Here is a 21,098-nt window from a genome sequence, read left to right on the forward strand (position 1 = left end):
AAATATTTAGTTGTTTAGCAATTAGGGGACATTATTTAATTCTTACCAAGCCGAGGTAGTGAAAATATAATTTAGTTTTGGTGTCAAACACAGTACATTTCTGTAGACTGTCAAGCAGATCAAGTAAATCTGGGGCACAACAGTTATATATAGTACGGTCTTTAAGAAATTGCTGCCTTTGTCCTCAAACTGACATCATCAAAGACACCCACTTTATAAAGATGATTAATATTAAAATGATAAGCAAGTATGTGTTTATTACCTTCTATGACTAAGAATTTATGTGTTGCCAGGCAAAGTTATGGTGTAGGTTATTTGAATGCCAAAGCAACTGTAAAAAATCAGTGCTTTTTATATGAAAGCATACAAATATAAACAAAACAAGACTTGCATTTTTAACACTTGTGACTGATAACTAAATTATTTTAGGTCAAAATGATGGAGCAAAAGGTGAAAAAAATGTCAGAAGAACTGAATTGTCAAAGACAAAATGCTGAAAGTACTCGTTGCTCTTTAGAACAGAAAATAAAAACAAAGGAAAAGGAATACCAAGAGGTAAGGCAAGAATAACTTGGGGCTTTTTATGTGTTTTTTTTGTTTGTTTTTGGTGTGTGTGTGTTTTGTTTATTTGGGGGTTGGCTGGGAGTTTGCCCTGCTGTTTAAATTGTCCATACAAACTTGAAAATCAGAAGGTGGGATTCATCTTACCTTATTTCAGACATTCAAAATGTAGGTGTCAGTCAAAAGCTAGTTACTTAGAATGCTGCCTTAGTCTGTGGAGAGACGTGCTCCTTTGAAAGACAGGTCATTCCAGATATCTTAGATACTGGTCTTCACTCGGGAACTGTGTGTGTGTGCGCTAATAGTCGAAAGGGCCTCCACTACCATCCTTGAAGTGGATAGCTAATTTTTGAATATATAAAGTGTGGGTTTTTTTTTGTTTGTTTTTTCCATCCTGAGGACTCGTTTCAAAAAAATAAAAATAGTAATAATAAAGTCCCTGTGGTTTTTAACTGCTGTGTAAGATATAACTTAGAAGGTAGGATCAGTCCCTACATTTTAGAAATAACTATTGGAATGCTTTGGAAGAAGACATAGGAACAAACCTCTTGAGCATTGCCAAGTGCAGCTGGTATGTTTATATGGCATCTTGTAAGATCCACATACATGTACAGATTGCAGATGTGCTTCGTGTGGAGTTTTGGGGGTTTTTTTTGTTTGTTGATTTGTTTTTTAAATCAAGATTTCATGAATGCCATTTTAGTTATTCTTATTGCTCAGTCCCATGCTGCATTATTATTTTAAGAAATTTCTGGTTTTCTGTTTGTTTTGTTTTCTTGAAAAAAATCAACCTATGTCTGGAAATGGTGGTATGGAACAGCAAAGAAGAGATGAATTTGTTATTTTTTTTTCTGTATAATTCATATATGGAAGATTATTCTTGAGCTGAAAAATGTTAATTTTATTACTTTCTTGCTTTATATGTTTTTTCCCGTTCTGTGAATGTTTCTATGATGGAGGTTTTTAAGCAGATGACATAAATTGGGTTAGAACCATTCTTACCCTCATCAAATTTGCACTGTGCATGACTGTTGTTTTAAACTTAATTATACAGGAGAGGTTTCTCTGGACAGTCAGTATTAGCTAATGAATATGATTTGTTATAGCTACAGTAACCAAAATAAATAATTATTGCAGTTAGATGGTCATTTCTGTTCTAACATACCATCATTTTCTAGGAACTATCCTGTCAACAACGTTCTTTACAAACACTGGATCAGCAGTGCAATCAGATGAAGAGCAAACTGACCCAGGAGCTTCAGCAAGCCAAAAATGAGTTCGGCGCGCTGCGGGCAGAATTGGACAAAGTAGGCTTTTTGTGTTAAAATCCTTCCGACATTTGTGACTTAATGGTCTGATCAGCACTGTCTTAACTTAATAATCAACTGCTTTATGTGAAATCAATGAGGGGACTTAGAGTAATGTTTTGTACTGTTTGTATTACTGCATTTTTTGCCATTTCTCACTGAATTACTATGTATTCAAATGTGAATTACAGGGTGTAAAAGTGTTGGGACTAGTCCACTTCCCAGAGGGGAGGAAATATACAACATGAAGAACAGTATAACTAAAATGTGTTGGAGAAAAGTGGGGAGTAGCTATAGTTGATACTTTATACAGAAAGGCCGCAGAGGCTGGAAGCCAAGTGGAAGGTCACCTAGTAAGGACTGGTCTGCTTGGAAGGTAGAAAGCGTCTTTCACAGACAGCCCTTGAAGATGATACCTCGAGGAGTGAAGGAAGAAGGCCCATCTCCATATCCTTACAGCAGAGCTGGCTCTGCCAGCAGAGGTGCAGTTTGAGGGCAGAGCTAAGCTGCCCTGCCAAATAGCTGCCCATGGGAAGGACAGCCTCATTGCACAGCCTGCGGCCATGCACTCCGCTTCCTTCCTCTGTAGCAGCACTACCACTCACATGACCCTGCAGGGAGCTGGTAAAAGAGCTGATGTAGAAATATATGTATATATTTATATAGGCACACAGTATTATATATGCACAGACGCGAGAATTTTCCATCAGTCTAACCGCCTGAACTGGCTTTCCACAAAATCAGAAGATCATCAGGGATTATATATTGGAGGACATGTGTATGAGGGAAGTTGTCTGCTATCTTGGCAGCAGCTGCCCATTAGATCAGATTAGTTGCATCAACCATGTTCTGGGAGAAGCTGCAAAGCAGCACAAGCCTAAAGAGAAGATGACCAGAAAAGAAAAGGAAGGTGATAAAGCCTCAAAAAATGAGAGCTGTTATGAAGCAGCACAAGCTAATTGTATTCATAAATAGCTCAACAATGTTTTGAACATTGTATTAAGAAGTCCCCTTAACAGGGGAATGTTAGTATGAAAGTATTAAATTGTGTAGTTTGATAAAAGAAGAAAAGTAAACACGTGGTGGAAGAACCTGAAAACAAGCTGTGTAATTAGCCACATCAGAGTGCTCTGTAACCATTTTTCCAATTAAAGCATTGTTTCTCTACACAGCATTTTTTATTGAGAAGTTGCTTTCTATTGTAATGATTAGGAATACTGAGTCTGTACTGAAATATAAAATAGAATTTCTAAAACTGCTCTCTTCTAGGCTTGTTTTGTTTCCACAATTTAGCTGTATGAACACATTCAATCAAGTGGTTCCAGTGAAGGTTTCTTTGTATGCATGTTCTTTTGCCTATGCTCACTTGAAGAAACTGATTTTGTATAAAAAACAGGTGTTGACTTGTTTTTCCTACAAGGAGCCTAATCTGTTACTTAATGACATCGGACTACAGAGAGATATATACATATATCTATGTATTTCAGTTTACTGATGGGATTCCCTTCCTTTCTAATCTGTAGCATTATATGTCTAGACAGACAGGGCTGAAAAAGTAAGTTACTGGAGTGATGGTTACAGTTATGATCTTTACTTTTAGATTCACATATCTGAACAAAAAAATCTCACCTATAATCTACAAATATCAGTGTGGTGATGTAGCTAAAAGTTGGATGCAATAGTCCAGAATTTCAGACCATTACCCTAAAGATGTAGGTATTGTTAGAGATACTGCTTTTCTGTTCAGAGATAGAAGAGAGCATAGGCAATAAGAAGCTATTTTCTAAATGGCAGTAAAGCAATTTTAGGTTTAGGATGGGATACAATTATTTGGTTTTATTTTGTAATAGCATTGTAGAGTTCATAAAAAGGATTTTAAAAAACAGAGAGTTATATATGACTGTGAATAAAATGTGAATTTTCAATATTCTTACAGGTAATGGCAGTGAAACAACGCCTGGAACGTGATACCAGTGATCTCACCCAGAAGCTGTGCAGAGCAGAGCAGGCTTTATTAGCAACCCAGGCTAAGGATACTGATTTGACAAGAAGCTTTGAGGTAAACAATTTAGAGGCCTAACTGGTATAATTAATAACCTGTATTGGCAATCTGTAAACAGTGCTATCCTACTCAAATAATCTATTTTACCCACGAGTTGTTTTTAAACGCTTTTAGGGACTATCTTAATAATATACTGTTTTTGTAGTTGTCACATGAAATAAGGTTTTCACTGACTTCATGTCGGCTTCCACAATTTGCAGAATTTGCCACAGGATTTATCGTAGCCGTGCTGTTGATACTGCTCTGGTTCATGTTGGACTTGCCTTATCTTGAATTTTTTTTTCTAGAGATTTTAGCTATTAGTCCTAAAATAAAAATATGTAAGTACTATCTGATTGTAAAAGAAAATTCTAGACCCATTGACTGCTTTTTCAGTGCACACTACCAAACCCAAAGATTTTTAGTCAGACATTTACCATATCCAGGTTTTGAAAACTTTGCATTTTTCTAAGAAGAAATATTATGTAGTAAATATATACCATTATAAAAGCTTCCCACAAAATGAAGAAAAATCGGAGGTCTTTGGATGCTGATATACTACCTCACATTCACTCATGGATAAATCTTTTCTACTTTGTATCCTTGGTCTTCTCAGTTATATTTGTTTTGCTTTGGTAGCAATCAGATCAGCCGCATTTGAAATCATTACAGATATGTCACTAAAAAACCTCTCTCAGTGAATATTTTTCCTTTATTTAGGAGCAGAGGTAGAAAAGAAATAAGCTTTGTTGGGTATGGAAGCTATGTCACAGGTTTTTTTATTTTTTCTTACAATACTCTTTATATATGGTATAATTTCTGCCAATGCCTGTCTACAAAATTTCAGGAACAAACTTAAACCAATGTAGTGGTTCTGAATAGGCCAACACATATGTTATTTGGCCACAAAAGTTTTGATTCAGAGCTAGAATACAGCTTTCATATACTTTGGCATATGAAACTTCAGTCTCAGTAGCTATGTCTACATGGGTAAATTCCAGTGTTGGGGCCATTTGCAGGTATTTTACCATGACTGCCTGTATTGTTAGACTGTTAGAACAGTGCTGAGCTTTGGCCCAGCTGACTAGCACTCTTTCAAACAATTCCCAGGCACAGTTTGGGAGTTAGCATGAGCCTGGGACTGTTCCCAGCAAGCAGTTTGGTTAAAGCCACCTGTTTTGAAAGGTAGAAGATTTTAATGGTACAGATATGGGCTGCTCTTTGCCACTTGGCCTCAGTGCCAGCAGTGGTCCTTGGCACATTTAATGTACCAAATAAATGTAATCGAAGCCTTCCAATCATAAGACTAATCCAGATAATTTTTGTTTTTATAAATGTATCCAAAGGAGGAAAGCCCTATTTTTTTTTTTTTTTTTTAGCAATTTATATATAATATAAAGTTTTAGCTGTTAAATTCTACATTGTCTTGTGTGACTTGCCAGGTGTAATTTATCCAGCTTCTGCATATTGGCAATGTAATTTTCCCTATTTTCAGGTAAAGAGAGTAAGATATTATGAAAAAGTGTGGGCTCATGCCTTTCTGGCAATTAAGTTACAGAGTGAGTTTTGATTGCTAGAGTTTTCTGAGATCTCACTGTCAGAGTGTGTCTGATTAGTTGAGATACCCTTTTTGCTGTAAATAGCTGAAAGTACTTTAATTTCTTTGTTTTATCTGTCAAAATTGTTGCCATCTTACTAAGCTGTAATTGTGGCCAGTTTTTTTCTTCATATTTGTTTGTCTTGGCCAGAGAGCTGGACAGCTGGTGACAGTGCTGTTGTGTTAGAACATGAGCAATAAATTTATAAAGAAGATGAAGCTGGAGGAAACTAATATTTGAAGAGATTGCTGCCATTCCAGTTTTCACTCCATATTATGACTCACACATGATAAAATGTAGTGTATGGTAGCAGAGCTTAGACCCTGGCTCACCTTCCCCATTGTTATATATGTATATGTTGCAAACAACATGTATTGTTTAGAAGTCTTGCAGATTTTGTTTACAGTAGCTTTTGTTTATAGTGATAGAAAATGATAGTGACATTGGACACTTCCTTTACTAAAGGAAAATAATTGTAGTCTAATAATGGTTTAACTACCCATTGGAGAAGTTGCTTTGCCAGTGGTTAATTCAGTGTTGCCTTCAATCCTTACAGTATACCAACATCGATGTCCTCCAAAAAGTCAGAAAGCAGACACGTTTCTGAGGCATACTGGATGTGTTTAGTCTAAGGACTTCTAAGATTTCCAGGGGTGACATGTCAGTAGTTTAGCAATTCTGACATCTTATTATATGGTAATCCATTTTGATGGTGCAGCTAAATCCAACACTGCTTGCAGAAAAATGTTCATTCTGGGCCCACACTGCTCATAAACATATGGCTCCCATGTCTGCTCCCTGAACATTTCTTTGTGGATGGCAGTACTAACTGTATACAAAGGTTCTGGGTTTTGCCTGGATTTGGATTTTTTATTTTCTAAGGATCAATTATAGAATGCCTAAGTTAAGTGAAACATTATACTAAGCAGAATCTCTTGTGGATTTAAAACAAAGAGATCCTATTCATGCTTTGGAAATGCACAGGTAGCTTGTTGTTATCAGATGCTTAGTTTACTAAATTATGGGTTCCTTTTTGGTGAATGTTGCTTGTTTGTGGTCTTTGAATCTTTTGTACCTTGCAGCTATTAAATTCCTCAAATTTGATTGTTTTTCTGTCTGTAGATCACAGATTTTCGGGTTAGCAGGCTCATGTATGTGTATTTCATCTGCATATGGTGCTTTAAATGTGGGAAGTTCAGCCACTTGGACTTCTTTGAAAAAATGTTATAATCCAAGGTTACTTTGTTCCTTGAAACTTGCACATTGTGGAGTGAATGGATTTTTGAAACTATGTGTAGGGGAGACTATGAGTAGAAGAAAAGGTAACTGTTAGTGACAGTGACAATTTTAATCATGTTTTCAGGGTGATTTATTTATGTTGTTGCAAACACAAGCCTGCCCTGCCAGCAAGCTTTTAATTTTTTTCTCATACAGACCTTTCCTTTTCTTGAACTTGGCTTCTGTGAACTGCTGCCCATCTGCTAGTAGTAAACGGATGAATAATTGACGGCCTGTTTCCAGTTGGGCTGTGCCATTGCCATGCCATCTGTCGTCCAGCACGGGAGTTTGGAGAAAAAGGATTAGTTTCCTTAAAAGAACTTTTATTTAACTTTCTAGATGCAATGTTGTTGCTTTTTTTTAAAACACTCTATTTATTTGGAAAAAAATACTCTTAATGGTGAAATAACCCTTTGAAATAGTAAGCGTTTCTAAATAAAATTTGACCAGTATTGCCACAAGGATGTTATTCTATGAAAAGAAAAGTTGTCTCTACACCAGTAAACAGGCAAAATTCAGCCTGTGTTGTTTCAGCCATCTCAGAGGTTTTTTTCCTCTGTGGCTTTGGGAAGGCAGCATTCATCAGCTCATCAATTCATCAACTCAGACATCCCAGACTGTGTTCTGTCCTGTCTTGATCTGGCTGGGGCAGGTTATGGGACATCCAAGGGACACCCTAACTCTGTCAACTGGCAGCATCTCACAGATGCTGTGAGCAGGTCAAGTTCAGCTGGTGTTCTCAAACAGTTTTTAGGAATCAAGGCCAGCACGTAGCGAGATGTAGTGGAATACCTTTCTTTCGATTAAATGAGATGAATTATTTGATCTTCTTGGAAATTCATGTTAGATACGGTCTTGTTTGGACTTTTTTAGGAATTGAAGAAGGAAAAAAACCTTCTTGATTGTCAATTCGAAAAAAAATTGCGAGAAATCCACCAACTTGAAGAAGAGCTAAAAACTACAAAGCAGTCTCTAAAACAGAGCCAGATTTTTGCTGAAGAGATGAAAAGTGAGTTGCATATTTGATTTTACAGAAATAACTGTTGTTGGATGGACTGGTTTGAAGCACAGGCTTGTATGAAACTGCAGAACTGAAAGAACAATGTCTATGAGTACATGGTTTCAGACAACCGTGGGTGATTTTTTAAAAAAACCTTTTATCCAATGTAATAACTTGAAGCAGATGCTTTGAAATATAGTGAAAATTCAAGATAAAAGTAAATAGTAAAATTTCATCTAGAATGTTGTCAGCAGAATTGCCAAGATTGGCAATTCTTGTCAATGTCTTTCCTGCAGTGTCCCTAAAAGTAAATATTTTGTATTTAGCTGCATCATTTATCTGAATAAATTAAGGATTTCATGATGTTTTCTGTTACAGATAAGAATATATTTCAGGAAGCAGAATTAAAATTACTACAAGAGAAATGTAAAAAGCAGGATAACTCTCTTTCTTTGGAGAAGCTGAAATTTGCTTTAGTTGACATGGAAAAGCAGCAAGCTTCTACTCAAAATCTGCTCAAGGAAAAAGAAAATTATATTAAAGAACAAAAATGTAAAATAAGTAAAATGGAGGAAGAATCAGGAGCTTTTCAGAGCATCCTTGGATTCAAGGAGAGAGAATGTGAAGAATTAAAAAAAGAGGCTGCTGCTTTTTCTCAGTGGAAAAATGAAAGTGATGATCTTATAAATAAACTTAAGTCTGAAAAAGAAGGCATGCTGTCTCATATTAATGATTTGGAGAGTTCGCTCCAAAGTGAACAAGTCAAAAATAATGAACATAGTGAGAAACTCAGAGTAATGGAAACTGAAAAAGAAAGGAGAAGGATAGAGATTAAAGAACTCAGAGACATGTTAGATGGTAAAAGCGTGCAATTAGAAGCAAAGGAAAATGCTTATGATGAACTACAACAGCGAGCAGAATTTTCTGATAAAAAGTACTTGAAAGAAATAGAAACTATGTCCTGTAAAATATTCCAGCTCACCAACCACGTTAGTGAACTAGAAGGAAGGTTACAATTGGCAGCATGTGAAGGACTGCAAAGGGATCGATGTTTCCATGGCCTCCTTGGCGAACATGAGAGAACTTGTTGTCTTGTAGGAGCAAAGGCTGTTCCAGAAATGACAGAAGATGGAGAAGTTCTTCTACAAAACAATCGGGATGAAGCTGTTTTTGATGATCAACAACTCGCCATGAGTAACTCCATCACTGAGGAGCACAGATGTGCAAAAGCTGTTCTAGGAATAGAAGAAAACAAGGATCTGACCGTCCTAAAAGATCAAATTTCTTCTCTTGAGGTTTCATTGGTGGCTCAAAAACAGATGAATTCAGAACAAAAGAAGCAGTATGAAGACTTACTGCAAGTCAAGGATGAAACACAAAAAAGGTTAGTTGATGTAGAAAAGATGCATGAAAGCTTCGTGACAGAAGCTAAACAGCACATTAGTAATTTGCAGGTAGATATTTCAGCACGTCAGGACTTTATTGAAAAAACATTAGCTACTCTTCAGGAAAAGGAGATGCAACTACAAATGCTGAATGAAAGATTAGAAAATGGGCAAGCAGAGATTCAGGATTTAAAGATCAACAATAAATTGCTTGAGGATTCATTAAGACAGCTAGAGCTCATGTCTGAAACATGGAGTTCAGAGAAAAAAGACATGTCTTCAGTAATTTGCACTTATAACAAAGAAATTGAGAAACTTACTGAAGAAAATGGAGCCCTTAGGGATTTAAGCAGAACTTTAGAGCAAGAACAAATAACTTTACTTGAAGCAAATAGAAGTATATCTAATAGCTTAAAGGAAAGAGAAGAAATAATTTCTGAAATGTCTAGAAGACAGAGAGAGGAAAGAGAATGTATTGAAGCAAGATCTGAAGAAACTGAAAAGGAGCTTACTGTTCTGCAAGCAAAGTACAAATTGATGGAAGAAAAAAATGTGAACATGATGTGCATTTTAAGAGAGCAGACAAATAAATCTGAGGAGAATAAAGCAAAATTAGAACAAGGAAAACAGATATTTAGTGAGAATCAAGACATCTTATGTAAACTACTAGCCTCAGAAGAAACAAAAAAACACTTAATTCAAGAACTTCAACAACTACAGTCAGAATTTTCCCATAGCGAAAATATACCTTTTGTTGAGCTTGACTGTTTAAGACAGGAAATTTTAACCGTCAGGGCAACACAGAGTAAAATGCAAGAGCAATATGATACCTTATTTCAAGAGAAGGAGCAATTGGTCACGGGACTAGAAAGTAAAAGTGAACCTGTAATTTGTGGCTGCAGTGATGAAAGGAGACTCACTTCTGAACAGCTGAGGAACCCTGTGGAAGACAAGGACACTCAGCTAAAACTCGAGCATCTTCAAATCGATTTTGAGGATCGAGGTCCCTCTGCAGAAAACTACAGGTTACAAATGATGCAGTTGGAGACTGCTTTAAAAATAATGGAAGAAGAACATGAGAAATGTAAGAGGGAAAAGGAGAAATTGCAGGAGGAACTCTTGTCTGTTAAAGAATATAAAACTTCAGGTTGTCAGCCAGCAAGGTTAGATGAAGGTAGCCGCTCATTAGAGTATAATTATGGTACTGCTATCTGGAATTGTGATAGAAGAGGAATGAGTGAAAGTTACTCATTGCTTTTCCCTGCATTGACCTCTGGAGAAAATCATCCTGACCAACTGGCATCATCTTTGCAGGTAACAATAAGCAAGCTGAATGAGCTGGAGAAAATGTGTGAAAGATTACAGACTGAAAACCTAGTATTAACTTCTGCAATTACTGATTCAAAAACTGATAGCATCACAGTTATTAATAAAATGACTGAAGAGGAAGAGAAAATAATGAATGCAGACAAAAATTTAAAAGATGAGAAAGCTATGTTTCCTGACGAACTTATGGATCAGAGTGATAATAGTGATAGAGGGATATATTTTGATAATAAGCAAGTACCCTTCAAATTTAAAGAATGTGGTGCTGGATATAGTTCTGAATATGAATACAAAGACCTAAAGTTATCCAGAAACGAAGTTAAAATGCACTTTGCTGAGATAAGAGAGAAGTTTTTCTCTTTACAGAATGAGCATAAAGTGCTATATGAACAACATTGCACTATGAGGTCAAAAATATCTGAGCTACAGTGCTGTATTGAAACACTGAAGGCAGAAAACTCTTCATTGTCAACAAGTCTGAGCGATGCTAATACGGACTCAATGAGAGTGCTCTTATCTTCCAGTCAGAGGGATGGACAGCTGGATTTAGCTGAAACTAAGGCTGCTATTTCTTTTCCTGATCTTTCTCAAAGCCCCTCTTTTATAAAAATAAGTCAGACTGATAGTTCTTTCGACAGTGGTATATACAAATGGCCAGAGGAAATTAATCAGTTAAATAGTTTAGAAGAAATAATTCCAGAAGGTGCAGGAAAAGTTTTAGTGGAAAATCCTTGTAATGATCCCACACTGGACTCTGCAAAAGAAGAAAAGACCGTTACCCCTGGAAAGGCTAATCTTGAGAGTAGGGTTGAAGAACTTCAAATGCTGTGTCAGACATATGAGAAGTCCATTAAGGTGCTTGAAGACCAATTTCACCTTCAGGAAGATAGGAAGAAGGACGAAATACAAGAGCTGAAGCAAATTATACTCTCTGAAAGAAAAGAAATAGATCATCTCAAACAGCAAAATATATCTGACAATGAAGAATGGCAGCAGAAACTGCGTAACCTGAGTATGGAAATGGAGTGCAAACTGGCAGCAGAGAGGAGGCAAACTTTAAATCTGTCTTTGGAGCTAGAAGCAGCCAGGTTCCACCTGCAAGCCCTTGATTTGAGCTCTCGTTCTCTGCTGTGTGCGGATGCTGAAACGGTAGGTAATTGCTCCCATGGCAAATCAGTTTTATGCAAAACATTTGCTCTGTAGTAAAGCTAAAGGTGGATATATATGAAATGAAATGTTGTTAAAACTGTCACACATAAGCAATGCAGTTCTTTAGAGAAAGAAAAAAGCATTCTTGACTTTTGTCCTATGCATCGTAGGGAGTATTAAAAATAGCAAATGATGGAGGAGGGGAAAAAAAAAAAGGGAAAAAAAAAACACACAGATGTGGCCTACCAGAGACATAGTACTCTTTTCTGCTTGCAAGAATTCTAGTTCTGGCCGCTAGGTCTTCTACAGGTGGCTTCCAGTGTGATGTCAACAGAGACTCAGAAATGATAATTTAATTTGGCTCTTAGTCATAGCAAGTGAAGCTCTCCATTCTGGTTGACTGTACAACACTGAGAAACTGCTCCTTGCACAGAAGAAAATATTTAACATCTAGCGTTGTTCAGAATTCACTGATAGTATCCCCACTGATACATAGACAACAACAACAAAGATAAAAAATAGTTCCCTATACTCCATAGCTGTAGATCTTTTAAGTATTCAATAGAGATTGTTTAGTCCTTGTCCTTAGTCCCAGGTCTTCTTGGGAGACTTGAGATTTCAGAGTCATTCATTTTTGTTGTCTTGAATGACAGCATCAGGCAGAGCTAAGTGCAAGTCCAGCTCTTACCAACAGTGGTAATTGAGAAAAGGATTTTTTGAGGATTTGCTTTTGTCTCCTTTGGAGATTCTCTGGTATCTAATAAGAAGAGGTGAGTAAATATTAGATTAGTGAATAAATATTAGATTAGTGATTGTAATAGTTTGCTGCTTTGTCAGAGGGACAGCTGTATTCCCAAAATATGGAAGCATGTGATATCTTTGCACTTAGTCTGTCAGTAAACTTGGCTGAGTTTTCTCCCTGGTACCTTACAGACTTTGGACAAAGATGCAAAAATGCATAAGTAGCTGTAAATTATTTCAATTGGAAAGCAGATAACAAATTTGAAAAGGATACTGTCCATTCTTTTTGCATAAGAAGAGGAGCTTTAATACTTAGAAAAAATATTTTTAAATTCTTTTTTTTTTAAATTTATTGATTCTTAACAATTGCAGAACCCCCAACAAGAAAGCAACAGCTTTTATGAACTGAGAATGCCTAATGAAAACGCAGCACAGAGAAATGACACACCTGAGCGGAGCCCCTGCAAAAAAATGGCGATAAGAGCGAAATCCATGTGTGAAAATATAACTGAGACCATTGAAGGAAGATTTCTAGAAGACTGTACTGAGAAGTTGCGTGGAGAACAAGAATGTAGAAATTTGTCAGAAGAAATTGTTAATGTGTCAGACTGTGCTAGTGTGTTGTCATTCTCCAGCACTAGTAGTTTTTTGAGTGCAGGGGATTTTTCTGAAAATCAAATAAGCACTGAAACAAACCAGCAAATTGCTGAAAATCTGAATTTGATTTATGAGACAGAGGAAAGCAGAAAGAATGTTGATTTATTACTGAAAGCCAAGGAATTAAACTTGCCATTGGACTTTCAGCATACACACTTAACTCCTCAGAGATCAGCTTTTGCAGAACTAGAAGAAACTGCTGTGCTGCTTAAAAAAATAAATTGTGACATGAAAGAAAAACTGGAATCTGTTTCTGTCGATAAGCAGCAATTATCTCTTAGAGTAATGTCTTTAGAAAAAGAACTTGGCAACGTAAAGTCTGAGCTGGAAGAATATAAAGTTAGATTGTCTAATGTAACAGCAACAGAGACACTGGATGATGTAGAAATGACCAACAAAGACTGGCATGAGCGATTTATTGAAGTGGAAAATGAACTGAGGAGGACAAAATCTGAGAAAGTAAATATTGTGAACCAGGTCTTTTCCATGGAGAAAGATTTTGAAATCCTTCAGTCAAAATATCAGCAATTAGAAAGGGACAGAGAAATTAAACTAGAAACTATTTGTAGACTTCAAGAGCACCTTGCTGCAGTCACGACTGAGAGAAATCATATTGGCCAAGAACTAAATATTTTGTCTGAAAATAAAAAAGAATGGGATAAAATGTATCAGAACCTACAAGAGAAATTAAAAGAGCTAGAGTCAAATAAAAAGAATGTTACTGAATTCATTAGGTCAGGGGATGGAGTGATGACAGAAACAAATCTGTTTGTACAATCTGATGTAAATCAGATTTCAAGTGAAAATGATCTTCAGAAAAATTTGGAAAAAGATGTAGAGTCGTTCACCATTCACCAAAGCCAAGCAGCAGATTTGAACAAGGAAAAAGATTTGGACGTAAGAGAATCTGAAATGATGCAGAGTAAATTAAATGCTTTAGAAAAGGAAAATTCCAAGCTCTACAAATCTTTGGAAGGTTTGTTAATTGAAAAAGGCGAGCTTGCTGCCAGATTAAACTCAGTACAGCAAGAAGTACATCAAATGAGATACGGAATTGAGAAGCTGAAAGTCAAAATTGAATCTGATGAGAAGAAGAAACGTCACATAGCTGAGAAGCTGAAAGAAAGTGAAAGGAAAGCTGATTCTCTTCTCGACAAAATTGAGAGGCTTGAAAGAGAATTGCAGATGTCAGAAGAAAATCTAGAAGATGCATTTGTTCAATCAGAGACTGCTAAAGCAGAAGCGGAAACATTAAAAATTGAGATGGAAGAGATGGCTGATAGGTCGAAATGTTTAGAATTAGAAATTGATGCCCTCAGCTCACAAAAAGAGTGTCTGGCTAAAAATTTAAAGGAAAAGCAAGAAAGGATCCTTGAACTAGAGTCTTCAAATTTGGCTACAGTAAAAATATTAGAAGAAAAAGAGAAAGAAAAGATGCAAATCAAGGGTGAGTTTGAAAATGCTGTAATGTTGCTGAAATCTGAACTGAAAGATATAAACGAAAAACTAGAATTTTCCTGCAAGGAGCAAGCTGTTGCTAGAGCAAAAGAAGAAGACTTAATTAATCAGGTAACTCACCTTGAGCAAGATAGAGCAGTGCTATTACAACAATGCGAGGAAATAAAAAGTGAAAATATCAAATTAGAACATTCAAAGGACATACTTGTTGAACAGTTTATGGATTGTAAGCAAAAACTGGATGAAAAGATTCAAGAAAATGGTGCTCTTCAAAAGCAAGTCAAAGATGCAGAGCAGCTCTCTTTGCAGTTGACACACATGGAGCATGAGCATGAATGTTGGCACCAGGAAAAGAAGGAGCTGAAGAATTTGATCACTGAATTGAAGCTGAAGGGGCAACGCTTTTCTAGTAATGAAAGTTTTCAGGATATCCTGGATGCTCTAAAAATATCTTATAAAGACCTTGGGAAGGAACTGGAATCTACACTTTCCGAAAAGAACACTTTGTGTAAAAAGGTAATACCATTTGTGTTGTTGTGAAGTTGTGAAGAAGATTAAGATGTCCTCTGGGGTTACCACTTCCTTAATAAATTATATCTTAAAATATCTTTAATCGGAGCTATTTACAGTAAGTATCCTATTTTTAAAATGTTCTTTTCAATGCAGTTAAGAGTTGCTTTCAAAATTAAGAGCTGGAAAGCACTCCCAAGGGTAGGAAGAATGGAAAGATTGCTTGAAAGTAGGCGTAGAACTTTAAGTAATAGAGTATATTGTAGGATACTTTTTCCTATAGAAGAAAAAGAAGAAAGGCAAATTAGTAAAAAGTGAGTGAGTTTTTATATTAAGAAGCAGTTGTTCAGGAGCTCAACAGGAAGTGAAATAGCAATTCAACAACTGCCATGAGAAAATAGCTTTAATGTGTTTTGGCCATTGGTTGGGCTTGAACCAGTTATCTGAATAAGGTAACCCTTCTTAAAATCTGCATGCTGCATATCAAATTCTTTAGAAGTCACACTTTCTTTTTAATAATTACGGAAATTTTAATTTCAGGTAAATGAACTGACTGAAAGTTGTACTGAGTTGGAAGTCAAACTACGTAATACTGAACTGAAGATTTCCGAATTAAAGGAAGAATCTACCATGGAAAGGAAGAAGCTTGCTGAACAAATACAGCTTCTTCAAGAAGAGTCAGAAAACAACAAAGTTAGTCACTGCATGAGTAATAGAAATTTCTGTGTTCAAGACCAAATTCTCAACTATTGTAGGTGGATGGAGGTCAACAGAGCTGCACGAATGTGTAGTACCTTGATAGAAAGGAAAATGCTTAGAAAGTTTCATTATCTTTAAGATAATAAGTGATTCTTAATTTCTGAAATTACTTTCAGAGGAAGCAAACATACATTCAGAAATATAAATATTGGTTTTAGCAGTGTAGTATGGTTCTGCAGTGTTGGCAAGGTTGCATTCAACATATCCGTCACATTAAGATGTTTATTTTTAGAAGGCCCACCTTTGCATGCTGTCTTGTTTTTCGATGTTCAGCTGTGATTATGGTCTATTTACTCAGTTAGATATGTTTTTCTTACTGAGTCTTTTTTTTTTTATTCAAAGATGTTTCATATATCTAGTCAAACAGTTTAATAGGTAAATTCTTCTTTTATAAGATTTTAAATACCAAATATGATATTTCTGTTTATAGATTCAGCTGCATCTGGCTATATCAGAAAAAAATGAGCTGAGTAACAGTTTGGGGATGGTTCAGAAAGAGTTCCAAGAAAAGGAGAGTGAAATGATAAGAGAAATATTAGAATATCAAGACCAACTTCATCAAGCAGAGAAGGATCATCAGGCTGCTCTAACAGAGCTAAACCAAAAGGTAAATCAGACAATAAGAAGAATGGTGCTGTGAGTCTTTTCTACCTCAATCTTTAATGCCCACACACTTTAAAAAACGTTTGCAGATACAATTGCAAAGGAAACTCTTTGGTGTCTGTATTTCTAAAATATAAAAACTAGCTGAGTTCTGAAATGAATTCATCTTTTACTAGTTGCTATATAAAAAGATGAATTTACTTCACAACTCGGTCAGTGTTAAGTACATATATTTTTACTAGGACTGTACACATGGAGAAAGCAGAGTTTCAAGTATGTTTCAATGAGTAGCTTCCTAGTCAAGGAAAAGGCTAGTTAAGTGGGAAGGGTGAGGAAAGATCAACTGCCAAAGAACATAAGGTCAAATGTTTTAAATGCACTTGCTTTATCCGTACTGTATCTAAATAGCCATAATCCTATATTCCCAGAGACATAAAATATGTACTGGGAGCAGGAAGACACAATAAGCAACTTGCTATAGTCATACCTTAATTTTAGTTCCTATGAATGTGTAGTATCTTTAAAATAAAGTTAAATTATAAGGGCTTTCTAATGATAGAAATCTTAGAGGCAAGATTCTGGTACATGAAATGTATATTTAAGTCAATTATTCCTCAAAGTTTATCAAGCAAATTTGCCATGAAATTCCTGTAAGCTATAACATGATCTTAAGTATATCTTCAAAATATAATTGTGTCCTTTTTTAGTATGACAGTAATTAGGCACACTTTCTTCTTTTAGAATGAAGTAGAAATTCAGGCTTGTCAAGATAAAATGAATTCACTGGAGCATTTCATCAGTTCACAAAAAATGGAAATTGAGCATTTGAAGTCAAATAAAGAGGAATTAAATAATTTTCTTAAAGAAGCTAATCAGACGTTAGGAGAACTCCAGAAGATTAAGGTAAGAAAAATCATGCAAGTATTGCTAGTTACATCAGATGGAAGGTACAGTGCAGCAAAATAAATGCATGATTGGAAATCAGTGCTCCAAAACTCTGGTTTGATCTTGCCTTGACCTTTGTTTCACTAATTAAAAAGTAGCATGTGCAGAAAACATTGTTACTATTGATCAAGGAGTTAAGAATAATCTGCAATGCATTCCATGACCAAGATCACTTATAATTGTTTTATGTGCTACTAAACATAGTAATCCAGTGTCTACACTGAATATTGCAACTTCATTATAATGTGATCAGAATGCAGTGACTTTGCAGTCCCTGTTTACTTTTTGTAAATTACTTTAAAGTTCTGTCTCAAACATTAGCCTTGGTACTTTGCTTTTGATTCTCCAGAGCTTTATCATTTCCATCTTATATATAATTCCCATTAAAATTATTAACTAGTGTAATTCTCCATTTGTCAAACATTCTCACTGATAATAGAATAGGAGGTCTGCATACTGTGAACAGTGTCAATGACGTGAACATTCACAATTTGCTGTCTGTTACTGTAGAGAGTAACAGCCTTCCTATTGGTTTTGGAATTCTTTTTCTCTGCTAAGTTAATCTACATGTATGTACTTGTCTAGAAAGATGACTTTAAAAGAGGCTGCTAAAATTAAGTTGTACAGAAACAAGCAAATAAGAATTACTTATAGCTTTGGCCTACAAATAATAGTGCATAGCAGAGCTCTATTTCATGGTGTAGTGCTTAGACAGAAGAATTATGTTTCCAGTGTTATAACTACGTCTTTTATTTTCTAGGCTGACAATATTAACAGTATAATTGAACTAAAGAAAGAAAATGAATTTGCTCATAGTAAAGTGCAGCTGTGGATGAAATCTTGTAAACAGATGGAACAGGAAAAGGAAATGTTGAAGAAACACATAGCGGAACGTGATGAGCTATTGAAGAAGAAAAATCTAAGTATGTCAAAGTGTAAGAAAAAATGTAATTGAATCTTGACTCAGTTACAGAGGTTGCCACTGTAACTGCACCTTATTGCTTTCTTAAGAATACAGTAATTTGAATTTTTTCTCTAAAATGTACACTTGTGTAAGCAGCTCTAAAACAGAGAAGGATTCTTGACTGGCATGAAAAAGTACAAAGAGAAATATGTGTCAGTCATCTTTTGAGAATCTTATGCAACTTCTATATATACACACATTTTTATTGTTACATTTCTGGGCGTAAAGGGGACTTTATGAGGAAGTGGATTTTTTTTTTTTTTTGTAATAACAAATATTCCCAAATATCTTTGCAACTTTCATGCTTTGCCCCCTTTTTTTTGATGGGGTGGAGGGGGTGAGTCATTTCATGACACAAAATGCATTGTCAGGTCTCTTCATACTTTGTAAAATGTGCTTAAAGTTAAGGATACAGAGTTGACTATTCAGAAGTTAAAAATGATAGAGAAAATATTCTCCTGTGTACTGATCAACGACTCTTTTCAAATTTTGTATTTGCTTCCTATTTAATAAATATTGTAGGTAACATACTACTGATTTTGTTACACATTTCCACTTATTTATTATGGTTGCATAGTTATAGAACATACATAATTAAGAGTTGTTTGATCTTTGCATTATAAATTCCTGTATATACATCTTTTTTTAAGTAACTTGCATGAGTAACAATAACTTTGCTTTACAGGTGCTGATGAGAATGCCATTGCAAAAGAAACTAGGTTAAAACTGGAAGAATTGCAGGAGTCTGTAGAAGTGAAAACTAGAGAGGCAAATGAGAACTTGGAGAAATACTGTTCTCTAATTGTTAAATATTATAAGCTAGAAGAAGCAAATGAGATGTTAAAAACTCAAGTCGCTTTGTTGAGTGGTCAGTTGAAACAGCCAATGAGTGATGCTGTGAGCTCTCCTGTGCCCAGTTCAGATGCCTCGGGAACAGCTGATGATCAGTCAGTCAAGGGCATGAAGTCAAAGGAAGATACTACTAAGCTTTCAAGTAAAAGGCGGAGAAATGAAGACTCCCCGAAAGCTAGTGGAGAACCAAGATCCCCTATGCCAAAGGCTTTATCAAAAAAGAGAAGGAAGGATGATCTCCATCAAAATTTGCTTTCACAGGAGAATATGCAGTATGAGGTGGATGGACTTCCAGAAGTGGTGAAAAAAGGTATTTATATTTTTGTTATAAAGGAAGGCAGTGGGAGTGAGGCCCTCCTCCCTTTCTACATAGTGCCAGTTTATGACAATTTAGCGCTTGAGGAAGTGTGCTGGTAGTCTTCCATGGTACGTTTACATTGCTTTAACAAGTTCAGCAAATATTCAGCTGTACTGACTGTATTGGCAGTCACAGCTTGTAGGGTCTTGTGATGTATAAAGTGCACAAAATGCAACGGCAACTAGATCAAGACTTGACCTAGTCATTTAAAAACAGTCTCTGAACTAGCAATTGAAACTTAAAGGAGTACAATATGGCTACAGAGTAGATTTACCCTTAAACATTCAGAAGATACTAAAATACAGTGCTGTGTACTATGCTGTAGTAGATGGAGTCACTTCTGTTCTTTCCTCGTCCTTTAGTTTCTTCAATGTTATTCTTCACTAGTTCAAAGAGGAAACTAACAGTGAATTCACATCCTCATGAAAGTTCAGTTTTATTCTGCTATTAATGCAGTGAAATTAGGTAGCCCAGTATCCAGATAATGATTCACTGAGGCAAAAAGTAAATGAGAAGTTTGCTTGAGCAATATACTGCATGTTAAAATGTTCTTTAAGTGACTCTCTGTAACTGCAATTACTTGGGGACCAGACATGTAGATACTGAATCTCCTCAACTTCAATCATTCACAGAAACTAGGATTTTTTTTTTAAATATATATTATTTGCATTTCCTGTTCTTATCACTGTTAATTCTTTTCTGGAAATTTATCTATTCTGAGGACTTATTTGCTTGTTGCGATGTTTCAGATCTAGGCTGAATTTAGAGATAACAAATTTAAAAACAGTGTATTCATACACTGAGAAAAATATGAAAAAATCAAAAGTATCATGTCACAGAATTGTCTTCTGTTTGAATTATAGAAAAAAGTAGGTACGTTTTTAAACTGAAATTATTCTCCAGATAATTGTGTACCTTTAAAACAAAATTCTATATATATTTGGAAAACTCTGGTATGGGATTACTGTTGTATGCTTAGATTTCAGTATGCATTTGAATTTTGAAAAAGTAAATCTGCACAGTAATCTTTCCAGGCCTTTTACTTCAATGAAGTAAATTATTTATTTTAATCAGCTATTTTTAATCCATTTCTTGAAAAAGAGATGTGCTTATTTGACAAACACTATAATTTAGTGAGCTGTTTTAATGGAACCTGTTTATTTTTCAGGGTTCGCTGATATTCCTGCTGAAAAGGTTAGCCCTTATATTTTACGTAGAACCACTCTAAATGTAAGGACGGATCCTCGTCTGCCTTCCCGAAGCAGGAAATTGTCTTCACCTCCACAAGATGTTAAAAAAGCCAAATCAGATTATCTTGGTGAGCGCTTTCATCCAACAGCTGGTGGCAGCAAATCACAAAAGGTGACTTAAAATTATCTGTGTATGAAAACCATAAAGAAATGTGCTGTATGATTCACCTTGCCAAGTATGTTTGGGGATATATCATTATTCTTTAAATTTCTCAGATATATAGTGAAGAGGAGATCCTAAATGCTGAATAACCAAACATTAGGGCTGTTGTTCCTGTGATGTAATCTGTGACTTCACAGTGTAAGCCATTTGGAAAGTAAATGCAATACAGGTATATTTTAAAAGGTATGTAGTT

At 35.6% G+C, this 21,098-nt stretch overlaps 1 protein-coding gene across 1 annotated transcript in view; it reads left to right on the forward strand.

Moving 5' to 3' along the window:
- The window catches only part of CENPF (centromere protein F), a 35,766-nt gene that overhangs the window by 12,285 nt on the left and 2,383 nt on the right, over positions 1 to 21,098 (forward strand). Inside the window, exons 7-18 of the mRNA XM_088531917.1 lie at positions 430 to 555; positions 1,740 to 1,868; positions 3,805 to 3,927; positions 7,659 to 7,794; positions 8,164 to 11,645; positions 12,759 to 15,017; positions 15,552 to 15,704; positions 16,201 to 16,377; positions 17,115 to 17,276; positions 18,079 to 18,241; positions 18,968 to 19,444; positions 20,661 to 20,854. Coding sequence (XP_088388043.1) covers positions 430 to 555; positions 1,740 to 1,868; positions 3,805 to 3,927; positions 7,659 to 7,794; positions 8,164 to 11,645; positions 12,759 to 15,017; positions 15,552 to 15,704; positions 16,201 to 16,377; positions 17,115 to 17,276; positions 18,079 to 18,241; positions 18,968 to 19,444; positions 20,661 to 20,854 — 7,581 coding nt within the window. The remainder of the gene's footprint in view (positions 1 to 429; positions 556 to 1,739; positions 1,869 to 3,804; positions 3,928 to 7,658; positions 7,795 to 8,163; positions 11,646 to 12,758; positions 15,018 to 15,551; positions 15,705 to 16,200; positions 16,378 to 17,114; positions 17,277 to 18,078; positions 18,242 to 18,967; positions 19,445 to 20,660; positions 20,855 to 21,098) is intronic.

The sequence above is a fragment of the Tinamus guttatus genome, unplaced genomic scaffold, assembly GCF_059628265.1.
Source record: "Tinamus guttatus ecotype Peru unplaced genomic scaffold, ASM5962826v1 Tinamus_guttatus_pri_ptg000033l, whole genome shotgun sequence".
In the NCBI taxonomy this organism is placed as follows: Eukaryota; Metazoa; Chordata; class Aves; order Tinamiformes; family Tinamidae; genus Tinamus; species Tinamus guttatus.